The sequence below is a fragment of the Sus scrofa genome, chromosome 1 (genome assembly GCF_054392235.1).
Source record: "Sus scrofa isolate SSC_HxYL_T2T_F1_AM1 chromosome 1, Sscrofa_HxYL_maternal_Yorkshire_Landrace_v2.0, whole genome shotgun sequence".
NCBI classification, from domain to species: domain Eukaryota; kingdom Metazoa; phylum Chordata; class Mammalia; order Artiodactyla; family Suidae; genus Sus; species Sus scrofa.
In genome coordinates, this window is record NC_139383.1 from 27,485,794 (window position 1) to 27,509,964 (window position 24,171).

The 24,171-nt window shown below is 39.2% G+C and overlaps 1 protein-coding gene across 13 annotated transcripts in view; it reads left to right on the forward strand.

The window, feature by feature from the left end:
• Nucleotides 1-24,171, forward strand: part of MAP3K5 (mitogen-activated protein kinase kinase kinase 5) — a 254,320-nt gene that overhangs the window by 100,757 nt on the left and 129,392 nt on the right. For 7 of the 13 annotated variants that reach the window (XM_085025230.1, XM_085025204.1, XM_085025224.1 and 4 more), the window contains 2 exons: nt 3,548-3,687; nt 19,008-19,031. In XM_085025230.1, coding sequence (XP_084881356.1) covers nt 3,565-3,687; nt 19,008-19,031 — 147 coding nt within the window. In that variant the 5' untranslated portion in view covers nt 3,548-3,564. Of the gene's footprint in view, nt 1-3,547; nt 3,688-12,362; nt 12,535-19,007; nt 19,032-24,171 lie in introns of those variants that run through there. The other 6 variants (XM_085025234.1, XM_021072507.2, XM_085025193.1 and 3 more) reach the window with 3 other exon arrangements.

Sequence of the window (24,171 nt, forward strand, 5' to 3'; positions counted from 1 at the left end):
AACCCATTTCCCCCCTCTTGTCACTACTTTGATTTAGATACGTATTTTTCTTTGAGTAACTCTCATTTATTTTTCATCAGCAACTGTTTTGCTTGGTTCCTTTCAGCCACATTTTCTGCTGTCTCTTGATTTTAAAGTGATGGGGCTGACTGGGTGGCTGGCATCTGTGGGAGAAGGAAGCTGTGTGGGTGCAGGAGGCAGATGGGGCCTGTGGGTGGGATGCGTGACTCATTTTTTTTCATGTGTTGATTTTTGTTGTAGAAATGTTAAGGACCCCAAAAGAAAACTCTTTGTATAAAGAGCTCTGAAGTCGTGTTTAGCCTTGAAAAGAATCTTTTCAAGCTCCTTTGACCAGTCATACCCTTTAATAACCTCACTAAATCTTCTGTGTCTTTAGCCTCCATTTGATCTGATTTATTTCTCCTTCACCGAATGTAGGTTCTAATTTCACATCCTAAGTCTGATTGTATCAAACAGCCTCCCAAGGGGCTGTGTTCGTTTTACAAAAGTGCTTCGCTTTGGTTTTACGTTCAGTCACACAGGTCTTCTATGTTCTTTTTATATTTTGGTGGGTTCCTAAATTCCGAAAGTAATCAATGTTCATAACAGAAATTGTAAAAAATATAGAAAGTATAAAGAGGAAAAGTTAACTTATAATTCCATTACCCAGCTATTAGCACAGTTTGCATTTTTGTGTATAACTTTCCAAAAATTTCTATTCATGTACATGTATACACATAGATATGTATAATAATGCATTCATTATAATGTATACATAATATTTAATGTGTATGCTATACATCATAATGTATATATTATATTTTCATATTTTCCTTAATGTAGCTTGAATTTACCCCATTATTAAATATTCTTCTATAAACTAGTTTTCAATAATTATATAACATAACATTATCTGAATTCATATAATATATATATCTCAGTGTGTATACGTGGCCATTTACCTAATGATGAATATTTAAGCATTTTCCCTTGTTACTGTAAAAATAATATTTCATTGTGTATACTTCATTGTATAAACTTAAATCTTCCACACTTATAGGAATTGCCTCAGGCTAAATTCTTAGGAAAGGAATTGTTGGATTAAAGTGTGTGCATAATTTTAAGGATTTAAGTTTCCTAAAAAGTTCACACTTCCCCGCAGCATGTAAGAGCATCATTTCTCGGGAGTTCCCTTCCTGGCTCAGTGGAAACAAATCTGACTAGCATCCATGAGGATGAAGGTTCAATTCCTGGCCTCAATCAGTGGGTCAAGGATCCAGCGTTGCTGTGAGATATGGTGTAGTCACAGATGCGGCTCGGAGACTCGGATTTGGCGTTGCTGTGGCTGTGGCATAGGCCAGCGGCTACAACTCCAATTCGACCCCTAGCCTATGAACCTCTATATGCTGTAGGTTTGGCCCTAAAACTAAAAAAAAAAAAATTTAATTAAAAAAAATTGTTAGGTATTTTGAAATATTTCTGGCCATTTGTTAGGCAAAAAACTTGGCACTTTACTACTGGTTTAATGTACATTTATTAGTAATGAGATATAGAATACTTTTTGGTATAGTTATTTATCATTTTGGTTATACTTTTGTGATTTTTGCCTGCAATGTCCATAGCTTAATTTTCTATTGTAATATTTTTATGGTTGCTTATTTGTTTTATTTATTTTATTTTATTTTTTTTACTTTTTTACTATTATTTATTTATTTATTTTTTTATTTTCCCACTGTACAGCAAGGGGGTCAGGTTATCCTTACATGTATACATTGCAATTACAGTTTTTTCCCCCACCCTTTCTTCTGTTGCAACATGAGTATCTAGACATAGTTCTCAATGCTATTCAGCAGGATCTCCTTGTAAATCTATTCTAGGTTGTGTCTGATAAGCCCAAGCTCCCGATCCCTCCCACTCCCTCCCCCTCCCATCAGGCAGCCACAAGTCTCTTCTCCAAGTCCATGATTTTCTTTTCTGAGGAGATGTTCATTTGTGCTGGATATTAGATTCCAGTTATAAGTGATATCATATGGTATTTTATGGTTGCTTATTTGTTTTAAATTGACCAATGAGATGACTTATAAAGATATTAACCTTTTGTCTGTCACATATTGTACATATTTTAAACGAATTAGCATTATCTTTTAAATTTGCTGTATGTTAACATTTTCATTTTAATTGTAGGTAGGATCTGCTTAGCTATTATATTTCCCAGAAGCTTATTATGATTATAAAGGAAGCTCTTGCTTTTCATAATTTTGCATTTTGACATCTTTCTAAATTGTATTATTGCTTAGAGTAGTTATTTAACTGATTCTGTTGGAGTTTTTGGGTTGGCAATCCTAACATCTGCAAGTAATGATAATTGTGTATTTTATTTTAAAAAATTATATTTCCATACTTTGTGAAATCTTATTGCATTAGTTAGGACTTTCAGAAAGCCAACTAGTAGTGAGAATATCTGACAGCCTTGTCTTTTTCCTGATTTTCATGGGGATACCTATAAGCACAAAGCTGGCAATTGTTATGAAATATATATTATTCTTCACTTTAAAGAAGTGCCCTTATATTTATGGTTTGCAGTTATTTTTTTAGTGAGAAATGGATTTTGAATTTTAATTAAAGTACTTGGGGCATCACTGGGGATACTGATTTTTTTTTTCCCTTGAGCCATCTTTGCATTCCCAAAATACGTTTTAAACTCAGGATCTGGTATTCTTATGGTATAATGCTTGGTGCATTTTGCTCATTTTTCTTTCTGGTTTTTGTCTGAATAATGACTTTGAGACTACTCTGAATTTTATTTCTGTGACAGTGTCAAATTTTGGTATCATGTTTATACTACTTTGGTGTTAGTCATCCATAAGCTTTGGAAGAATTTGTATCAGTGGTTATAGTCTTCTTCTTAGGCTTAATTTCTAGACCTTTGCTTTCTCTTTCTTGATTATACTTGCTAAGGACTTTCTAAATATTATTAATTAATTATAAAATACAGCTCTGGGAGTTCTCTTGTGGTGCAGCAAGTTAAGGATCCAGCATTGTCACTGCAGTGGCTTTTGTCGATGCTGTGGCACAGGTTCGATCCCTGGCCCGAGAACTTCCATGTGCTGTGGGCACAGCAAGAAAAATATATAATAAAATAAAATAAAGTAAAAGACATGGCTCTGGACTGAGTCATAATCTTACCTATTTTGCTTTTTAAAATCTCATTTTACTTATAATTTCCCACAGGTCTCCTTCTAGAAGCTTATTTAACTTGTTTTCAATGTTGAAATTTAGCAGAGAACAGTAGCCCTGCTCCCCACCATTGCAGGTTCTCCTTAGTTTCCAGTAATTATATGATCCTCTTCTTGTTTAAAAGAAGTCAGGTTTGTTGCAGTTTGTAAAACCACTTCCCGGTAGAACGGCTCATTTAAAATTCAGTGGTAAATGAAGAGGGACAATCCCTATCATTTCCTCTTCGAATACTAAGTTACTGAAACCGAAATGTGCTTCCTGGGCATTATTTAGGTGTCATCTTTTGGAGGACTTTGTTTTCTGTTTGCAGATATTGCCGTAGTGGAGATGAGTGATGCCTTCCGGCAGCCGTCCTTATTTTACCACCTTGGAGTGAGAGAAAGTTTCAGCATGGCCAACAACATCATCCTCTACTGTGATACTAATGCAGATTCTCTCCAGTCACTGAAGGTACCTTATTTGTTTACTAAATGTTTATTTTAGGCACCAGAGTTTTAGGGATACCAGTCCACCATCCAAAAAAAAAAAAAAAATTGTCTGGCTTGTGCTTGGGAAAGGATGTTTTTGTCAATCCAGTAATTATGCAACAGTGACTCGTTGAGTTGTGAGGTTTCTCTGAAATTCAGTGTGGACATTTGATGATATACACGTAGGGGGAAAAAAAACAAACAAACTTAGCGTGGAGTTCTGAGCTCCAGTTGAAGTTGCAGCTGAGAAGACTGTGTGAATAGGAAGTTGTCAGAGCACCTGCCAGAGAAAGAGGAGATTGCATAAGCTATGGTCAGGGTCAAGCCTCCTGCTGTGTCTCCACTGGGGATTTCCTTGGGCATACCTGTCTTCAACTAGCAACATGCTTCCTACAGGAAGTTCTCTGAGTAGAAATTCTCTGTCACCAGGAAATCGCTGGAATATGAGTTCAATTCCAGTGGGAAAGAGAGAAGACAAACTTAACCATGTTTGTCTACAGAATTCAGCATGTCCCATGGCACTCTCTCTCCTATAGCAACTTAATGATAGGATGGTATTTCCTCCATCCAAAAAGATTGCCTAAAATGCATTTGCAAGGCCAAGTGATTTTACACTGTGGGATGCTTTGAAAAGCATCTAACAGTTCAGCACATAACTTACAGTGAACCTGATATCATTCATTTCCTTTGTGAAACGTCCATCTAGCTCATTGTGGCTTTTTCGCATCTATAGCTTCAGGTTCCTAAATCAAAGCCAACTTTGGGACATAGAGCCCTAAAACCCAGAACTATACTTCTAATAGCTGAAGAATTGGTATATGAAGATTTCTAACCTCAAATCCAAGCCAAAAAAAAAAATTAGTTGTATTTTGCTTTTATTTGAGTATCTAAAGCTTGTGTAGCTTTTTCTAAAAAAATCTAGGGAGTGTCATTTAGAAAATACATTTACTGCCCTGCCTGCCAGGTACTCTGCTGTGGATTGATAGGCTGTCACTTTCTAGAACACTCTGAAAGAGTTCTAAGAGATTTTCCCCAATTCTGTCGAAATCGGTTTTTTCAGTTGGAGTCATTCAAGAAAACTCTTTAATTTCAGCCCAGATTTATCCCTTTAATTGATGTATCATACATTTCATGATGGTGGTTTTTTGTTTTTTGTTTTTGTTTTTTGGCTTTTTTATCTTTTCTAGGGCTGCTCTTGTGGCATATGGAAGTTCTCAGGCTAGGGGTCTAATCAGAGCTGTAGCCGCCGGCCTATGGCAGAGCCACAGCAACGCGGGATCCGAGCCACGTCTGCAACATACACCACAGCTCATGGCAATGCCGGATCCTTAACCCACTGAGCAAGGCCAGGGATTGAACCCGCAACCTCATGGATGCTAGTCGGATTCGTTAACCACTGTGCCACGATGGGAACTCCAATGATGGCGTATTTTTAATTAACCATTTTAAACTTGGTAGATTAGCAGTTGATGAAGGAGTGAGATTATTTTATTTATTCTTATTATTCTGCTATTTTATATTCTTTGTATTGCTTAAGCCAGCAGTGTTGTGTTGGACATTTTTCACGCTACCACACTACTTTTATTTTTGCCCCACTGCTATCTGGTGATTTAATTTTATGGCTATTCATTCCTAGGAAATTTTTTTAAAATTGCATTTGAGAGAAAGGTAATCTTATCAGAAATTTGTGTGGGACAAATAAACTCATTTATTTAATTGCTTTTAGCTAGCCTTTGGATAAGAGTGTTATTGGTATTTGACTAAAATAATTCTTTAAAGAGGCTTGTCTATCTAAAATATATCCATTTATCTTGTACATAATAGCTACTTGCTATTGAGCATGTACAAGGTACTAGGTACTAAGTGCTTTGCCTACATACATTTTCACATTTAATTCTTAAAACATCCCTGTGAGGTATGTATCTTATCACCAAATTATAGGATTGCAAACTGAGACTAGTAAATGCAATCATTTACCAAGGCGATGTGGAAAATTTGAGACCAGGTATGTCTGTCTCCAAAGCCCACCCCCACTTAACCACTCAACTTTATTGCAATTACTTCTAGTTAGAAGGGTATCAGACACTCTTGCTAAGTGTGTTCATTTAGAAAAACCTGTGAACCATATATCCTGAGTTGTTCATGCAACATTTATCCCTTCTTTTGTCTTCCTCCTTCCATTAATTTAAACTTTTGCCATTTGCTTATTTAGAAATAGGTATCTGACCCAAATAGATATCTGGTTACAGAGGACAAAGGCCTGGGATAGAAAGATTTTTTTCAGTCTAATAATTTCCTCTGAGCCCTAGTTCCTCCAGTTCTGCTACTGAGGAAAGTCTATGTGTGTGTGTGTGTGTGTGTGTGTGTGTTTGTGTGTGTTTTAAGTTTTAAAATACAGAAATGTTGAAGATAGTCAGAGGGTGTAACTGTTAGCCCTGCCATCTACCAGGAAAACCTATGTGAAATAAGGCAGAACAAGAGATATTTATACATAATATAGTATGTAGGAGTTGACAAATAAAATACAAATGTGGAGTTTCTGTTGTGGCACAGCAGAAACGAATCTGACTAGTAACTGCGAGGTTGCAGGTTCGATCCCTGGCCTCGCTCAGTGAGTTAAGGATCTGGCTTTGCTGTGAGCTGAGGTGTAGGTTGAAGATGCAGCTCAGATCCTGTGTTGCTGTGGCTGTGGTGTAGCCCGGCAGCTGTAGCTCCGATTTGACCCCTAGCCTAGGAACTTCCATATGCCACCATGGGTGTAGCCCTGAAAAGCAATGCAAATTAAAAAAAAAAAAAAAAAAGCCAAGCATCTCCCTGTTGTCACAGGGCAAAGGAAGAATGAGAATGCTATTCTTGTCGCATATCTATCCTCATTTTGGTTGATTCTTTGGACATCCAGAAGGTACAGCTGTACCAGTGTTATTTTCATCTATGCTCTTTGTTGAAGAGAACAGTTTTTCATAGGCAGCAAATTCTTAGAAAGAAATCATGGGGAAAATTTTTTTTTAAGTTTAAGCTCCTGAAAGATAATTGATAAAAAGCATACAAGTACTTAAAATCTAAGTCTGAGTTTTTGTATGAAAGGATATTTAGACTCTAATCAAATCATGTCCTTGTAATAAGATTTGTATCTGTTTTAAATTACAAGTACTCTGTTCTTGTCTTAAGAATGACATATTTACTTTTTTTCAAAAAAAAAAAGATCATTGCACTTTGAGAAAGGGAAGTTGATATTCTTTTTTTCCCTTAACATTTTGATAACACAATTTTCTTTAAATATCATGTGCCTAATAATGAGACTCTATGCCAAGATATACATTTGCTGAAAATAAGAAATTGCTATAACAGTTGTTTTCTGATTTATTTCATGCATTATAGAAATAATCAGATCTTCACTTAAGGCAAATGGGACAGTAGATGTGGATGCCATTGGCTAGTGACTTGGGCAGATACAAGAAATGCATCTGTCCTCAAAAGGGGCTTTGGGGAAAAGAATGGCTGTTGTGTACAGTGAGGAAGTTGTTTGAATGAACCATTTCTTCCATCATCAGAAATTCCTTTATAACAACAGCTCTAAATCTTGTGATTCTTCCCCGCTTTCCCTTGTTTAGCTCCCTCTCTTTTTTCTAGGCCACTTCTCACTCTTTTTAAATAAAGTTTCATATAAAAACAAACCAAAACAATACAGGGAAATACCACTGCACATCATCACATAGTCAACAATTAGAAGTCCTTATACCAATAGCAAGGCTGTGGAGTGGGAAACGTGGGTACTGCTGATGGAAGAGTATATTGGCACTACCCTTTGATGATCAATTTGGCAACACCTTACAATATCAAAGGAGCATGTCACCAAGAGTCAGCAGTTATGTATCCAAATGTGTACAGTAAAAAAAAAAAAAAAAAAAAAAAAAAAATCTTTGGCATGCGTAAGAGATGTAATCAAGAATGTTTGTGCTAGGAGTTCCCGTCATGGCTCAGCAGAAAGGAATCTGACTAGCATCCATGAGAACGCAGGTTGATCCCTGGCCTCGCTCAGTGGGTTAAGGATCTGGCATTGCCATGAGCTGTGGAGTAGGTCACAGACGCAGCTGGGATTCCATGTTGCTGTGGCTTTGGCATAGGCCTTTGGCTACAGCTCCTAATTGACCCCTAGCCTAGCCTGGGAACCTCCATACGCTTCAGGTTCTGCCCTAAAAAGAAGAAAAGAAAGTTTATGCTAATGGTGTTTGTAATAACCCCTCCCACTGAGGGATTGGTAAGTCTCTACCAACAGAAGAAGAATACTTTCTGATGCAGTCATTTAATGGAATGTTATAGAGCACTTAAAATGAATTAACCAGAGCTTTCTATATCACTGTCAATATGTCTCAAAAACCATGTTGAGGGAAAAAACAAATTACCGAAGCATCTGTACAGTATGATGCCGTCTATGCAAAATATGATCACATGCAAGACAATGCTTTATTATGCATATATGTTATAAAAGGATAGACATATGTATGGAAATTACAAATAAATTGAGAAGTTACCTCTTTGAAGGATAGGAGTGGAGAAGAATTAAGAGGAGATGACAGGAGCCTTCAACTATATATGTAGTGCTGAATTTCTAAGTCAAGGTGGTGTATATATATAGGTGTGTGAAAAATTTTTAGTAATTTTTGATTTTTTTGAAATTGAAATATAATTGACTTACAATAGTATACACACACACACACACACACACACATATATATATATATATATATTTTTTTTTTTTTTTGTCTTTTTGTCTTTTCTAGGGCCTCACCTGTAGCATGTGGAGGTTCCCAGGCTAGGGGTCAAATCAGAGCTGTAGCCCTGGCCTACACCACAGCCACAGCAATGCGGGATCCCAGCCGCATCTGTGACCTACACCACAGCTCATGGCAATGCCAGATCCTTAACCCAGTGAGCGAGGCCAGGGATTGAACCCACAACCTCATGGTTCCTAGTCGGCTTCGTTAACCATCGAGCCACGACGGGAACTCCGACTTACAATAGTATATTAATTTCAGGTGTACCACATAGTAATTGATATTTTTGTACATTACAGAATGACCACCACAAGTCTAGCTACCATCTCTCACTATACAAAGTGTATTACAATATGATTGATTATATTCCCTGTGCTGTACATTACATTCCCATGACTTACTTATTTTAGAGCTAGAAGTTTGTACCTCTTAATGCCCTTCACCTGTTTTCCCCATTTGCACAAGCCCCTCCCCTCTGGCAACCTTCAGTTTGTTCTCTGTACCTATGAATCTGTTCCTGTTTTGTTTGTTTTGGTTTTTAGATTCCACTATAAGTGAAATCTTGTGGTAGTTGTCTTTCTCTGACATTTCGCTTAGCATAAATATTCACTAGCTCCATCCATGTTGTTGCAAATGGCATGATTTCATTCTTTTTATTGCTGAGTAGCATTCCGTTGTGTGTGTTTGTGTTTGTGTGTGTATGTGTGTGTATATGTGTATGTCTTTATCCATTCATCTATTGATAGACATTAAGTCGCTTCTATATCTTGGCTATTGTAAACAATGCCACAACGAATGTGGAAGTACATGTATCTCTTCAAATTAGTGTTTTCATTTTCTTCAGATAAATACCCAGAAGTGGAATTGCTGGATCATATACTAGTCATACTTTAAATTTTTTGAGGGCACTTTATACTGTTTCCCACAGTGGCTGCACCGATTTACATTCCTGCCAGAGGGTTCCCTTTTCTCTATGTCCTTGCCAACACTGTTTTCTTTTTATAAATAGCCATTCTGACAGGGGTGAGGTGAAATCTCATTGTGGTTTTGATTTGTATTTATCTGATGACTAGTGATATTGAGTATCTTTTCATATGCCTCTTGGCCATCTGTATGTTTTCTTTTGAAAAAATGTCTATTCAGATCTTTTTCCCATTTTTAATTCTTTTAAAATATTGAGTGTGATGAGTTCTTTATATATTTTAGATATTAACCTCTTATTAGATATGTCATTTGCAATTATCTTCTCCCATTCAGTAGGTTGCCTTTTGGTTTTGTTGATGGTTTTCTTTGCTGTGCTAAAGGGGTGTGTGATTAAGTTTTATATTTTTATATACTTAAAATATTTTGTAATTAGCCTTTTTAAGTGAAGAAAGTTGCTATAGTCTGTTATTTTCTGTATCTGTCAGAATAATTTGCATCTATTTTGTGCATTTGAATCTCAAAATGCTTTTTAGTTTCTTTTTCCCAATGTTTTTAGCTATGGTGAGAGAGCCTCACATGCACTTGGATCTTTCCTTCTGCACTGTGATAGGCTTTATTCTCATTTTACCCACTGCAAACTAAATGCCTAGAGCTTGATATGCTCATCAGTTAGTGGAGACACAGCTTGTGCTGAAACACAATGATTATGTGAGATTATTCCTTGTTTCAGAAATTTAGTGGTATTTTTCTCTGTAACCATTGCTTGCACAGTCAACTTTCCAGATGGGATGTGCCTTTATAAACTGTTCTCTACAGTGGTCTCTCTACATGCTTAATCCTTTATGATCTCACTGAATACAGTACCTACACCAGTGGTGGCTGAAACTTCCTCTGCCTCAATGCATCTAGTATCTTCTAGTTTGGGATCTGACTGGCATGAAATCGTAGATGCACAAACCAACATTTGTAACACGATCACTAAATTAGCCCTTTAAAAATCCGCAATTTCTAACAGTATGGCAGTTTTTCAAAAAGTTAAAAGTAGAATTTCGAGGAGCTCCTATCATGGCTCAGCAGTAATGAACCTGACTAGTATGCCTGAGGATGCTGATATGATCCCTGGCCTTGCTCAGTGGGTTAAGTATCCGGCATTACTGTGAGCTGTGATGTAGGTGGCAGATATGTCTCGGATCCCACGTTGCTGTGGCTGTGGCTGTGGCATAGGCTGGCAGGTGCAGCTCGGGTTTGACCCCTAGGCCTGGGAACTTTCATATGCCACGGGTGCAGTCCTAAAAAGACCAAAAAAAAAAAAAAAATCCAGCAACTCCCCTTCTGGATATATATACTCCATAGAATTGAAAGCAGGATCTCAAAGATGTATTTGTACACCACGTTCATAGCAGCATGATTTACAATAGCCAAAGGATGGAAGCAACATAAATTTCCATCACTGGATGAAAGCATAAAACAAAATGTGGTGTATACATACAATGGAATATTATTCAGCCTTAAAAAGGAAGGAAATTCTGACACGTGCTACAACATGGATAAATGATGAGAACCACCATACCTTGAGAACTGATCATTTAAACAATTCCATGGTACCTAGACTCGTGTTGTTTATTTGTAGATACAGAGGGACCCAATCTCTTTCAGAGCTTATGTATGAGAAATTGGATATTGGGTCTGTTTTTCCGGTAAGCATTCATTTCCATTTGAAAGCAAATGGAAAAGAACAGGCAGTCATGTTCATGTTGTAAGTTTTGATGATTATACCAGTCTCTAGTAAATTGGTGAGGGGAGCAAGGTAATTCAGTTATAAAATTGAATTTTTACGTGTGTTTGGTGAATTTACTCGGATTCTAGAGTGTTCTTAAACCTATAAACAGTTTTTTCCTCCTATATCACTATTTCCTTTTCTTAAAGTGTGACCTCACTTACCAAGGTAAGCACTTAACGTGAATTTAGTTTTAGATTGCACTGAAAATGAAATTAAAATTTGTATTTTTTAAAGGTTTATGATTATTTTAGTTCAATCATGATTTTTCACTGCCTTTTCAGCACTCTAAAATAGCACTTAACTTAGTCAGTAGTATAGTGTACACGGTAAATGATAGGAAAAAAAGAGTCATTTGAGAATATGATCTAATGATTTGTGAGCCAGAAACATGGGCCCTGCCCCATGTAACAGTGCTATTCCTGGATGTTCCCGCAAGTATCTTGCTTACTTGATAACTAACCATTGATCTGTAAGCTATGGCACTCTATATCCCCCTGTTCAACATAGCCATCATATACACTTCTTTTTTTTTTTGCTTTTCAGGGCCACACCCACTGGCATAGGAGGTTCCCAGGCTAGGGGTCGAACCAGTGCTTCAGCTGCCAGCCTACACCACAGCCACAGCAATGCTGGATCAGAGCCACATCTGCAACCTACACCACAGCTCATGGCAACACCAGATCCTTAACCCACTGAGCAAGGCCAGGGATGGAACCCAGAACCTCATGATTCCTAGTTGGATTTGTTTCTGTTGTGCCACAAGGGGTACTCCATCACATACACTTCTTAATAGTTCATGAAAGATTTTTTTTTCCTGTTCTTTAGTTTACTTATTTCAGAAATGATATTTCATCTGAGCTATAATAATTCCATGTCAAACTGGGGAGAAAAAAGAGGTAATTTGGGGGAAACTCAGATAAGAAGTACCGCCTTATCAAGATTCTCAAGATTTTGAATTGACAGACTAGATGAGTGATTTCTTTAGTGGGAGTTGACATCCAGTGGTTGAATCCCTGAAGTTTGGGAAAGGGCTTGAGATGGGAGAATCCAGTTTTCTTTGATGTCAATCAGCAGTATTACATCTTCAAAGGAATTATCTGTGTACTGGATAAAGTATGCCCTTGCTTTACCTTCCTGATTCCTCCTCTACCCTCCCCCGTCCCATTGTTTCTAGCATGTTATTACCATTTCGTCAAAGGGAAAGGGAAATCTATGCTCCACAGCGAATGGAAGATGTCATCATACCACTGGATTGGCCCCTGATACTCTCTTCATTTGTAGAGACTTTACTCATAGGCCCATGAGTTTGAATGTCTTAAAAAGCAAGAAGGAATACCTCTGCACAGAAAATGTGAGTCTGAAAGCCTCCTAGCTCCCGTTTAAATGGGGCAAGGCTTGCTGAATTCTATCCCCTTTTGTTCATTACAAATAATTGATTCTTTTTGGGGAGGCTGATCTTTGTGACACTCCAATCCATCATCCTGGAATCATTTTAGAATGCATCCTTGAAATTTTTACCCAAATCTTTGTGTAAAATGTAATTTACTGAGCCAAAATTTGTTACATTGTAACTTTTCAACAATGCAGTTTTTAAAAAAGAAATACCTGTGCTTGAATAAAATGGTCCAATTATGTGTTGCTAAAACAGCTAGTGACAAAGAAGAGGAAGTGGATTATAGTAATAACTACACCTTCTAAGAAGTTTGTGCTAAGAAGCTTTTTCAAATGTTGTATGTATAAAATGTCACCTTTCAGGAGTTCCCGTTGTGGCTCAGTGGTTAGCGAATCCGACTAGGAACCATGAGGTTGCGGGTTCCATCCCTGGCCTTGCTCAGTGGGTTAAGGATCTGGCGTTGCCATGAACTGTGGTGTAGGTTGCAGATACAGCTCGGATCCTGCGTTGCTGTGGCTCTGGCATAGGCCAGTGGCTACAGCTCTGATTTGACCCCTAGCCTGGGAACCTCCATATGCCGCAGGAGCAGCCCAAGAGATGGAAAAAAAAAAAAAAGTCACCTTTCAGTATATCAGCCCAGTTTAAAGACATGTATTTACTCACAGTAGAGTTCTCCCACTGCTATATATATATATATTTTTTAAAACAAATATATATATATATGAAACAAAACTAATAAAGAAGAGAGTCTAGAATTTCTTTTAGGATTACTTTCCTGCTTTGATATAATTTAACCTGATTTTGGGTACAGGTTATTTTTATCGACAGTTGCTCATGTGTCTCAGCCTTGATCATGACATGTTCTCCCCATAACCATGAACAACACGAGTACAAGATGTCTCTGGATCTGATAACATAGGAATTGAGTTGGGGTTGTTTGCTTTGATAGTATTAATACCTCATTTGCATATGGCTTTAAAATACTTAAAGGTCTCTCCTAAACTTGTTTCATTTGGCCATTAAAAATGAGCCAGTGAGGGAGTTCTCATTGTGGCTTAGTGGGTTAAGAACCCAACTCAGTGGCTTAAGGATCGGAATTGCCATGAGCTGTGGTGTAGGTCAAAGACACGGCTCGGATCCCTTGGTGCTTTGCCTGTGGCGTAGGCTGGCAGCTGCAGCTCCGATTCGGCCCCTAGCCTGGGAACTTCCATATGCCTCTGGTGCATCCCTGAAAAGCAAAACAATAAAATAAAATAAAAGTGACCCAGTAAGATAGACAAGTTAGGTACTTACTATTATAGATTAAACAGATGGAGAATATTTTCATCACGGATGAGAAACAAACCCACAAAAATGCAATGGGTTAGAGGCATACACAGTATTAATAAGTGTCAGAGCAGGACAAGGCCCATTTTCTTGGACTTGTCATCAGGTACCTCTCCCTCTAAATCTGTTTACAGGTCTCATATGTCCATTAAAGATATGATTTTCCAGGTTTTTGTTAGGCGAAGGTTTTGTTTTTTTTTTTTTTAACTTGAGCTTTTATGTATGTGTAACATGTAAACATAAGTGTACTTAGTTCCCTAACTTTAAAGACGGGCCAGTTCTATGACCCCTGTGTTGGAGATTTCTTCCTGAGTCCTGCAGTGTGTGGATGGGTATTAAGACGAGTCCCATCTTCTCAGGGAGCCCCGTGGTGTTCACAATAGCCCGTTGAGTTGAATATTTATTTCCTTGTTTACCTTTGAAGCATTGAAATTGGTGAGAGGATGGAGCTGGGACGTAGAAGGAATATTCCTTTTTCCCCAGTGTTCATGGAAAACTTGCCACATTCCACTGGGGCAGAATGAGATCTCAGAAGGGAAGACCCAAAAGGTCAGCAGCAAGGAGCTGTGACCCCTTCTCCTCGTCCACTCCTTTCACTTCTTTCAGGGAACAAATCCTGGTTGCTAACTTAGTCACTTCCACCTTGAGTCGATTTGACTTGGCAACCTCACACCAGCTGTTCCCACTTCCTTCCCCTGGCAGTAATTACCCAAATTTGAGGCACAGAAACTTTCCCATTTTGGAGAAACTCTGTTTATTTATCCTTACGATGACCTCTGCAGTGTTACCTTGTCCCAGATAGCTATCGAACGTTGTCTTGGTCTTCTCTTGGAATGAGACCTGGGCTAGCTTGCCTCCTTTGTCTTGCTTCCCTGGTTGGTTATTAAAAAGGGTCCTGGAGTAGTGAGAAAATATTTGGAGCTGTTTTTGGTACAGCCGGTGGGGGTACATGGATCAAAAGTCACTTAAAGACTTTAGGCAAGAACAGACTCGTAGTGGGGGAATGCATCTTCAGGAGTATTTCACTGGTAAGGAAGTGGAGTTAATGGTGATTTTTATTTTTTCATTTCTAAGCAGTTTAGATGAGAAGTGTCCATGAAGCAATGTGAAATACTGAGTGGCCTCTTAAATTTATTCCCCTTCCTCTTTTTTTCCCTTCAATGAATTTAGTACCTATTAAATATTCACTATTCCACCTCAGTAGGTAAGATACCTTTCGAGATCTTGTTTGCTATTTATTTGTACTGAGTCGAAATGCACAAATTGTACCTTTCTTTCAATTTGATGCCTCCTCTAAGGTTACATCATAAGTTGTGAGTAAACTCTGTCTCCTTCAGGAGAGCCATTTGCATTCATTTAGCTTCTATAAAACATAGCAATAAAAATTCTTCAGATTGCTATAGGGATGATTTAATACAGCTTTGTAATTTGTTGCAATGCATGTTTTACCTGAAAGGAAAGCAAGGAAGACGTGTAAGAGGGCTACGTCTTCAATGAGCGATTCTTCAGGAAGACATTACGTGATGGCTCTTGGCCAATAGCAGCTGTAGTTCTTTCCTGTGGAGCCAAGCAGGGGGGTGTCTTCAGCTCGCTCAGCCCTCATCACAGCTCCCTCATCACCACCTTTATTTCCCTGCCTGATGCACCAAACAGAAATAATGGTAGAGTGGCTCCTGCCCTGGGCATGAGGCATCTCTCCTTCCAGTGGCACAAAGACAACACTGCCTCTGATAGGCCTTTTGCCAAAAGTAAAGGATAGAACAGAGTCGGAAGAGACCAGTGATTGCTCAGTGCAGTTCTCAGCGTGTTACGTTAGAGACAGGTGCAGTGACACGACGCCAGTCAGGAACAGAGCCAAGAGCATATCTATCCTAATTCATAGTCCAGCATTTTATGCATTCATTAACTGATTAATGTAGTCATCCTTTTATTAAGCATTGACTATATGCCTTGCAATCCACTAGGCTATCAGTGGGGATACAAATATGAACAAAACATGGCCCTTGCCTCCAAGGAACTTATGATGGAGGATGGGAGAGTCGTATGAAGCCATATTTGCAATGTCGTACATGCATTGCTGTCACAGAGGTCTGCACAAGGGGTCATGACAGCAATAATAAGGGCATCATCTGCTTGCATTAGGAGGATAGGTGTCATTGAAGGCGGTTAAGGACAGGTACCTTAACAGAGGATAGGTACCTTATGCTATTCACAGAGGATGTCGTGTGGTAAGGAATGAAGAGAAGGGCATTTTTTTGTTACTTAAGAGAATTGAGAGAGGGACATGCCTGTCAAAGAAAAGGTTGTGGTTTGCTAGTCAGGAGAAAGGTTCCATAAATTAAGTTTGGAAAATTCTACATACTGTGTTCCTGGCTTTGTGATTATCCAACATTTTTCTGTTAATGTTTCTCATGAACCATTTGCATGTGTGTGTGATATGCACACAGTCATAGATATATACACATTCTTTTTCTCACATTATCCTCCACCACGTTCCGTCACAAGTGACTGGATATAGTTTCCTGTGCTATACAGCAGAATATCATTGCTTATCCACTCCAAATGCAATAGTTTGCATCTACTAACCCCAAAATCCCTGTCCATCCCACTCCCTCCCCCTCCCCCTTGGCAATCACAAGTCTAGTCTCCATGTCCATGAGTTTGTTTCTTTTCTGTAGATAGATTCACTTGTGACGTATATTAGACTCCATGTATGTGATATCATATGGTATTTGTATTTCTCTTTCTGACTTACTTCACTTAGTATGAGAGCCTCTAGTTCCATCCATGTTGCTGCAAATGACATTATTTTGTTCTTTTTATGGCTGAGTAGTATTCCATTGTGTATATATACCATATCTTCTCAATCCAGGCATCTGTTGATGGACATGTACGTTGTTTCCATGTCTTGACTACTGTGAATAGTGTTGCAGTGAACATAGGGGGTGCATATATCTTTTTCGAGGAAAGTTTTGTCCGGATATATGCCCAGGAGTGGGATTGCTGGGTCATTTGGCAGTTCTATATTTAGTTTTCTGGAGCTCTTTCCCTATCACTACATAGAGAGCTTCCTCATCCTTTGTTCAGCTGCCTTGTATTCCATTTATGGAGGAACCATAATTTATTCAGGCAGTTTCCAGTTAATAGAACGTTTATTTTGTTCCCATCCTTTGCTTTTACAAACCATGTCCCTGTGTGTGCTGATACTTCTTTATGTTTATCACTCTGTTAAGAAAACACTTTTACTGTCAGATGCCCAAAGGCCCACAGAGCAAAGTACTTCCTATTTTGACCTTCAAGCTCTTCAACAAGGCCCCAGATAACTTTCTAATGTTATCGCTATGTGCCAAAATGAACTTTATGTGTTAGCCCAAGGATTAAATTCAACCTATTTTTCAAAAACTCCTTTACTTCTCTCTTCTATACTTTGCCAAACGAGCTGTCTTCTTTAGCCCCCAGTGATAATATTGATTGTTCCCTAAATGGGGCTTTGTGGTTCCTAAGCCTCTATCCTGGATCTGCCCCCGCCCTGCTTTGCCTTTGGAAGTTGTGACTGTTCTTGCCTTCTTGTGAGTTCCACCTTCTCTGCTGATGGTCTCACCCTTCTTTAATCTCTGGGACCATCTTTCTTTCTCTGAGAAACCCCAGCCCTTACTGTATGCTCTTTTGACATAGCATGTGTGTGCATACATGCCTGAGGGCAGGCTTATAGTGTTTGTTTGTTTGTTTTTTTTTTTACAGCCACATCTGTGGCATATGGAGGTTCCCAGGCTAGGGGCCAGAGCTTCAGCTGCCGGCCTACACCACAGCCACAGCAACGTGGGATCTGAGCCACATATACAACCTGTGCCACAGCTTGCACCAACACCAGATCCCTAATCCACTAAATTGAGATCAGGGATGGAACCTGCATCCTCACAGAGACAATGTCGGGTTCTTAACCTGCTGAGCCACAATGGGAATTCCGAATGTTTCTTTTTAAATGTGTATGTGTCCTTTTTTCATCAGCAAGATTGTGAGGTATTGGGAGGTCTCTTGTAGTGTTTTAGTTACAGCTTTATGGCTCTCACAATTACCTTGCACAATTTTTCCTTACTTATCGTTAACCTAAAAGCCTCAAAAATCTTAATTACTGCTCTGAGCCAAAGCCCTCCCTTTGCCCCATGTTGGTCCTGGCATGAATGACAGCTGATCCCCTGGGCCTTGCATCCCTCCTCTGCTCCTCTTACCTCACCCAAGCTGGCTCCTCTTCTTAGCCAGATGGACCACCCTTGAGGTTCCATAAATGCTTTACATTTCCTGTTTCCATGGCAGCATACATGCCATCTTTTCCAAACACTGTCCCATCTCTCTTTTCTAAATCATGATTCCCCAACCTCACTGAAGACTTTGTGCCACAGGCTCTTCCCGATTGTCTCTTCCAAGTCTCTAGTTATTTTAAAGTCCAGGAATAAGAGTGTGACACGTATGGCTCATCAGACACATTATAGCCATGTTATTTGCACCACCCCACTTATTCCTCATAATCTAGAAGATAGGGACACTGCCTGCAGTGTATTTATCGTATTTCACTTCTTATGGAACAATATGTAACAATACTTATAACTAGTTATTGTCAGATGTTTCTATTGTCTACATGTGGATTTGCCCTCTCTGGTAAGGAGTCAGTACCCTCTACTTCCAGCTTTATTCCAAGCACACTGCCAGGTTACTTCCTAGGGCATGCGTGAGACAGTGCTTTGGGAAAGCAAAATCGTTTTTAATCTCTTCCCCAAATGGTCATAGCTGGTCAGATAATTCTGCACAGAACACACTCTGCAGAAATGATTTTTAGATTATTCACTTTTTGGATTCTGAATGTTTGTGCTATTTTCCTTAAGTTATAGATGATACTTCTGTGCCCGCCTGTCTCCTCCATCAGACTATAAACTTAGACACAGAAACTTACTCTATGCCTTTTGTTCTACACATTCTGAATGTCTACTTGCTAATAATAAATAATAAAATCATTAGTACAAAATTTTCCACTAAGAATATTTCAATTAACTAGTTGAGTTAATTTTGTATTAACTTCTGCTTTACTTTTCTCTTTTCTCATTTTTCAGGAAATCATTTGCCAGAAGAATACTGTGAGTATTTTACTTAACCCTTTCTGAAACTTTTTAAATCTTTTTTATTAATCTCTGGTATATTTTCCATTTCCACAAGTTATTCATTTCTATCTCTGTTTTTCCTCATTAGAATTTCTGACATACCAATGTAAATATGGGCTACTTTGCATAAATATTCCTTTATAATGAAACTTTATTTATACTAGCGGGAGATGACATTGATGTTTATTTTCTTCCATATGTAATTATGTCTTAGAAAAAAAATTTTTCATAGTGTATCCAATGTTGTGTAATTATGAGTGTTAATAAAGCAACATATATATGACAGATACCCACACACATATGTGTATGTATATGTATGTATGTATACCTATGAATACATGTATATAGGTATCTATGTCTATGTGTATGCTGTATATCTATATATACAGTATATATACAGATAATAAACATACATATATACACACATGTAAACACACATTTGGAGATATACACACACATATACCTACATACATATATATGGACATACGCATATCTCTATCACCTGTCTATTAAGATTGACTTAAGTTCCTGAGTCTTATAAACCACACTTTGAGACCACACTACAAAATTCTTACCCTTCGCACAAAATTAAGCAAAAGCTAGAAAGTGATTAAAAATACATTAAAAAAAATTTAGGCGTTCTCATCGTGCCTCAGTGGTTAACAAATCCGACTAGGAACCATGAGGTTGTGGGTTTGATTCCTGGCCTCGCTCAGTGGGTTAAGGATCTGGTGTTGCCGAGAGCTGTGGTGTAGGTCACAGACTTGGCTCGGATCCCGCGTTGCTGTGGCTGTGGGGTAGGCCAGCGGCTACAGCTCCGATTTAACCCCTAGCCTGGGAACCTCCATGTGCCGAGGGAGCGGCCCAAGAAATGGCAAAAAGACAAAACAAAAAAACAAAACAAAACAAAAAAAGTTTAAAAAATTTTAAAGGCATGAAGAAAAATGATAATATGTTCCAATAATCAGCCTTGTTATGCCAATGATTGTATTTTTCGTTTTGGAAAGTAAGCCCATAATTAAAACCTTAAAAATGTCTCCACAACTTGAGTGGAAATAACATAGTATATAAAGATCCACACATGATTCCATTTAAGATGATAAAATTAAAAGTACAATGGGTACTTTTAGATTCCCTTTAGATCACAAATTTATGAAATTAAGGTTTAAGAAATTTAAGATTTCAGGTCAGAGACTTACTGCAGCATTAATAATGTTGCCATTATAAACTCATCCTTCACCTCTCGACAGGCGATGAAGTTATTGCTTCATACATCGAGTCAGTGTCACGGATTTTATTAAGCAAATATTAATTGAACATGAACTCTGTGCCAGGTTTTGGGTTTGATGCTGCGAGAAACTCACTATGGAGGCTGAAAGTGGAACTATCCCATTCATCATTGTCCCAGGAGACAACAACTGAGAAGTGCCAGAGTCTTGTTGGGGGAGAAGGTCAAGCAAATAAGCAAACAGACAAATTAGAAAATTAACATAAGGCATTGTGCCAAAGAGTTGGTGTCAGGAAAGGCCTTTCAGAGGGGTGACATTTACCTGAATGGCAGGGAAGAGCGAATCATGCCCAGTGATGGGTGGGACACGTGGGGATGCAGTTTTCTAAGTTGACGCAAGTCACCCATTGACTCAAGTAGGGGGCTGTGTTTCCAGTGCTGGGCATCCTTCTCAGTAGTTGAGTATTTTGAGCATAGGTTTCAATATGTTTGACTACCGAGAGCATATCTTCCCAGAAGCTTAATTTATTTTCCACACACACTTACATTCACCTTTATGTAATTTTTAAAAATTGAAAAACAGGCATTCCCATTGTGGCACCATGTGTAGGAATCCAGCTAGTAACCATGAAGTTTCGGGTTCGATCCCTGGCATCACTCAATGGGTCAGGGATCCAGCGTTGCTGTGAGCTGTGGTAGCAGATGCGGCTCAGATCCCGCATTGCAGTGATTGTGGTGTAAGCCGGCAGCTGTAGCTCCAATTTGACCCCTAGCCTGGGAACGTTCATATGCTGTGGGTGCAGCCCTAAAAAGCAAAAAAATAAAAATAAAAATTGAAAAACAGAATTGGCATTTTTTTAAAAAAACAAAAGCAGCGAAGATAATTGGAGAGAACTACAACTAGATTTTGAGCTGTGTGATTTTATAACCATGAAAGCAAGCATGAGCCAGAGAGATCAGCTTTGTTATGTTATGACCATGCCTTAGTGTTTTGAACTTTAAGGAAATGTGGTCTTTCTCTTGAGGAGTAGGTTTAAGTATTTTAGAATTAGTATCTTATTATAAAAGGCAGTTGCTGAACCCGAGGTGTCTGCTTTTGATCACACAGTCGTGGCTTTTATTTGCTTTAGGTTGTTAGTTATTTCAAACTCTGGGTGTGGTAGCAATCTGTAAAAATAAATTGCAATAATGATATTTCTAAGTTATATATGAGCCAACTTGGGAAATAAATGTTCCCATATTATTAGCATTCATCATTTGCAAAAGTGCTTTTCTCAGCAGCTGGTATCTTTTTAAGAAACAAAAAGTCCATAACTGCTCTCCACACTTTCTCCCCACTGCACGATCACTGGGCTGGCTCTCAGCTCAGGCCTAGAAGCATCCATGTGCCTCCAGCTGTTTATTGCTCTTTCCTTTTTTTTTTTTTTTGACCATGAACAATGGGGAACTGGGAAAAAGTGCCTTAGAAGCATAGGGAAGAGACTCCAAAAAGTGCAGCGAGGCCTGGAACTTGGGTAAACCTCAGGATGCTGAATACTTTGCCCAAGGATCCTAACAACTCATCCCATCGGGTTTGAAGACAGTTTCAGGAGTCTGATTTTCTCTGCTGTTTAAGCAAACAGCCAGGCGCTGCTCAACCCACACCCAGACATCTGATACTCATTCTCTCCAGAATTCCTTTTACACAGATGCATTACTCCTTAATGGCCAGTATTTCAATTATAACGTATTCTGTCTCATGTCTTATACACAAACACGTGGTATTCAGGCTTCTGACGGTAAAGAACTTTATCCAGCAGCAGCAGAATAATATTTCCAAACTCTAATAACACTTTTCTGATTTATTAGCTTCTTATCCTTTTGTCCTTGCTTTGTGCTTAGAAGATTCAGAGTGTTTTCTTTTTTTAATTTTGAGTCAAAGTGCTTATCTGAAGCAAGAGTATTTGATTCTATTGCTCTTTTATAACCCGCTCATAATTTAAGCTCTAAGAGCTTTGGCAAGCAGCCTCTCAAGCCCACTTGCCTTTCTTTTCTGCTTAGGCAATGGCTTGGCTAAAAGGATTATTTTTGTGGACCTGCTATGGGATCTTGGTAACATTTTAGAAGCAAGACTATGTTTATTTTCCCTCTTCCTGACGAGTCTTCCAGTGATTGTTCCATGAAGGAGAACTTGAGAGCAAGGGAGAATTTAATGTACTTGATTTAAAAATCAAATCTCAATCTTTGGAAGTTCTTCTCACACTTTAAATGGAAGTCAGATCCCATTTCTGCTTCATTACCTGAAATGCAAGGGCCTCAAAGAATAACATGTCCATAAAGGATTAAGTCTGGCCAAAAGGCCACTTGGCACTTCTTGTCTGTTTGCTATGAGGCAGTAACTTGCCTGCAGTGTGACCTGAGGCAAAGGGTTGGTGTGCCAGCCTGTCAAGGCCACTCAGGAGGGTGCCCAGCCTCCTAGTGATAATGACATGGCCTCTTGAGAAGGAGCCCCTGGGCTAGGGTCCCAGACACATCACAGTCCAGCCATGCGACTTCTCCAAGCCTTACCTGAATCCTCATCTATAAAATGGAGACAAGATCCCCCTCTTCTGTGGGCAGTTGTGCATGCATGACCATTCACTCCTTGGCACCTGCAAGTGGTGGATAAACGCTTGCCCTCATTTGTTTAGTTTGAAGGATAAATGAAGTGATGCATTGCTCTCCATATTGCTGACATGGAACAAATAACCTGGGCTCCTATGCTCCCTAGAACAGTGATAAATACAGTTTTCTATCCGTTGCATTCTAGTTTTCAGCCCTCTGCTCTTTTCTTCTCTGGTTGTTCTCTTAGAGGTCTCTCCCATTTCCTCAGATTCAGCCATGCCAAATAATTCCCAGATCTGTATTTGGCCTGAAACCATTTTCCACTCCAATCACATACTGTCCAGCTCAATTTTGGACATCATCCCTTCAGGTGTCCCTTTCCCCTTCAATCCCAACCTTTCAAAAGTGTGCACATCACCCCCGCCCACCCCAAATCAAATCTCAGCCTCTTGAAGTTCTCATATTTTAATTGGAAGTCAGGCTCTGGTTATGATTCACTACCAGATATATAACAAGTGCCCCTGAGTGTAATCTGTTCATAAGTACTTAAGTCTGGTTCTTTTTTTTTTTTTTTTTTTTTTTTCCTTTTTTTTTAGGGCCGCCCCTGTGGCATATGGAAGTTCCTAGGCTAGGGGTCCAATTGGAGCTGCAGCTGCCGGCCTACACCACAGCCACAGCAATGCTGGATCCAAGCCTGGTCTGTGACCTGCACCGCAGCTCACAGTAACGACGGATCCTTAACCCACTGAGCAGGGCCAGGGATGGAACCCCTGTCCTCATGGATACTAGCTGGGTTCTTAACCCACTGAGCCACAGCAGGAACTCCTCAAGTCTGGTTCTATTTTCTGAATTTTTTTTTTTTTTTTTTTGTCTTTTTGCCATTTCTTGGGCCGCTCCAGCGGCACATGGAGGTTCCCAGGCTAGGGGTCGAATTGGAGCTGTAGCCGCCAGCCTAAGCCAGAGCCACAGCAACGCAGGATCCGAGCCGCGTCTCATGGCACAGCTCACGGCAACGCCGGATCATTAACCCACTGAGCAAGGGCAGGGATCGAACCCGCAATCTCATGGTTCCTAGTCGGATTCGTTAGCCACTGCGCCACGACGGGAACTCCCCTATTTTCTGAATTTTTGCTTTTTAAGTGTCCCACTCTTCTTTAGGGAGCCTCATTTAGGACGGTGGAGTTGCCTTTCTTCTTTCTTCTTCCTCTCTTTCAGTACCTGTAGCCAGCTGACTAGTCTTGAGGATTCTTTCTTTTTGACTATGGTGCACACGTCCACTACCACTGCTGCCAATCTGGTCATGCT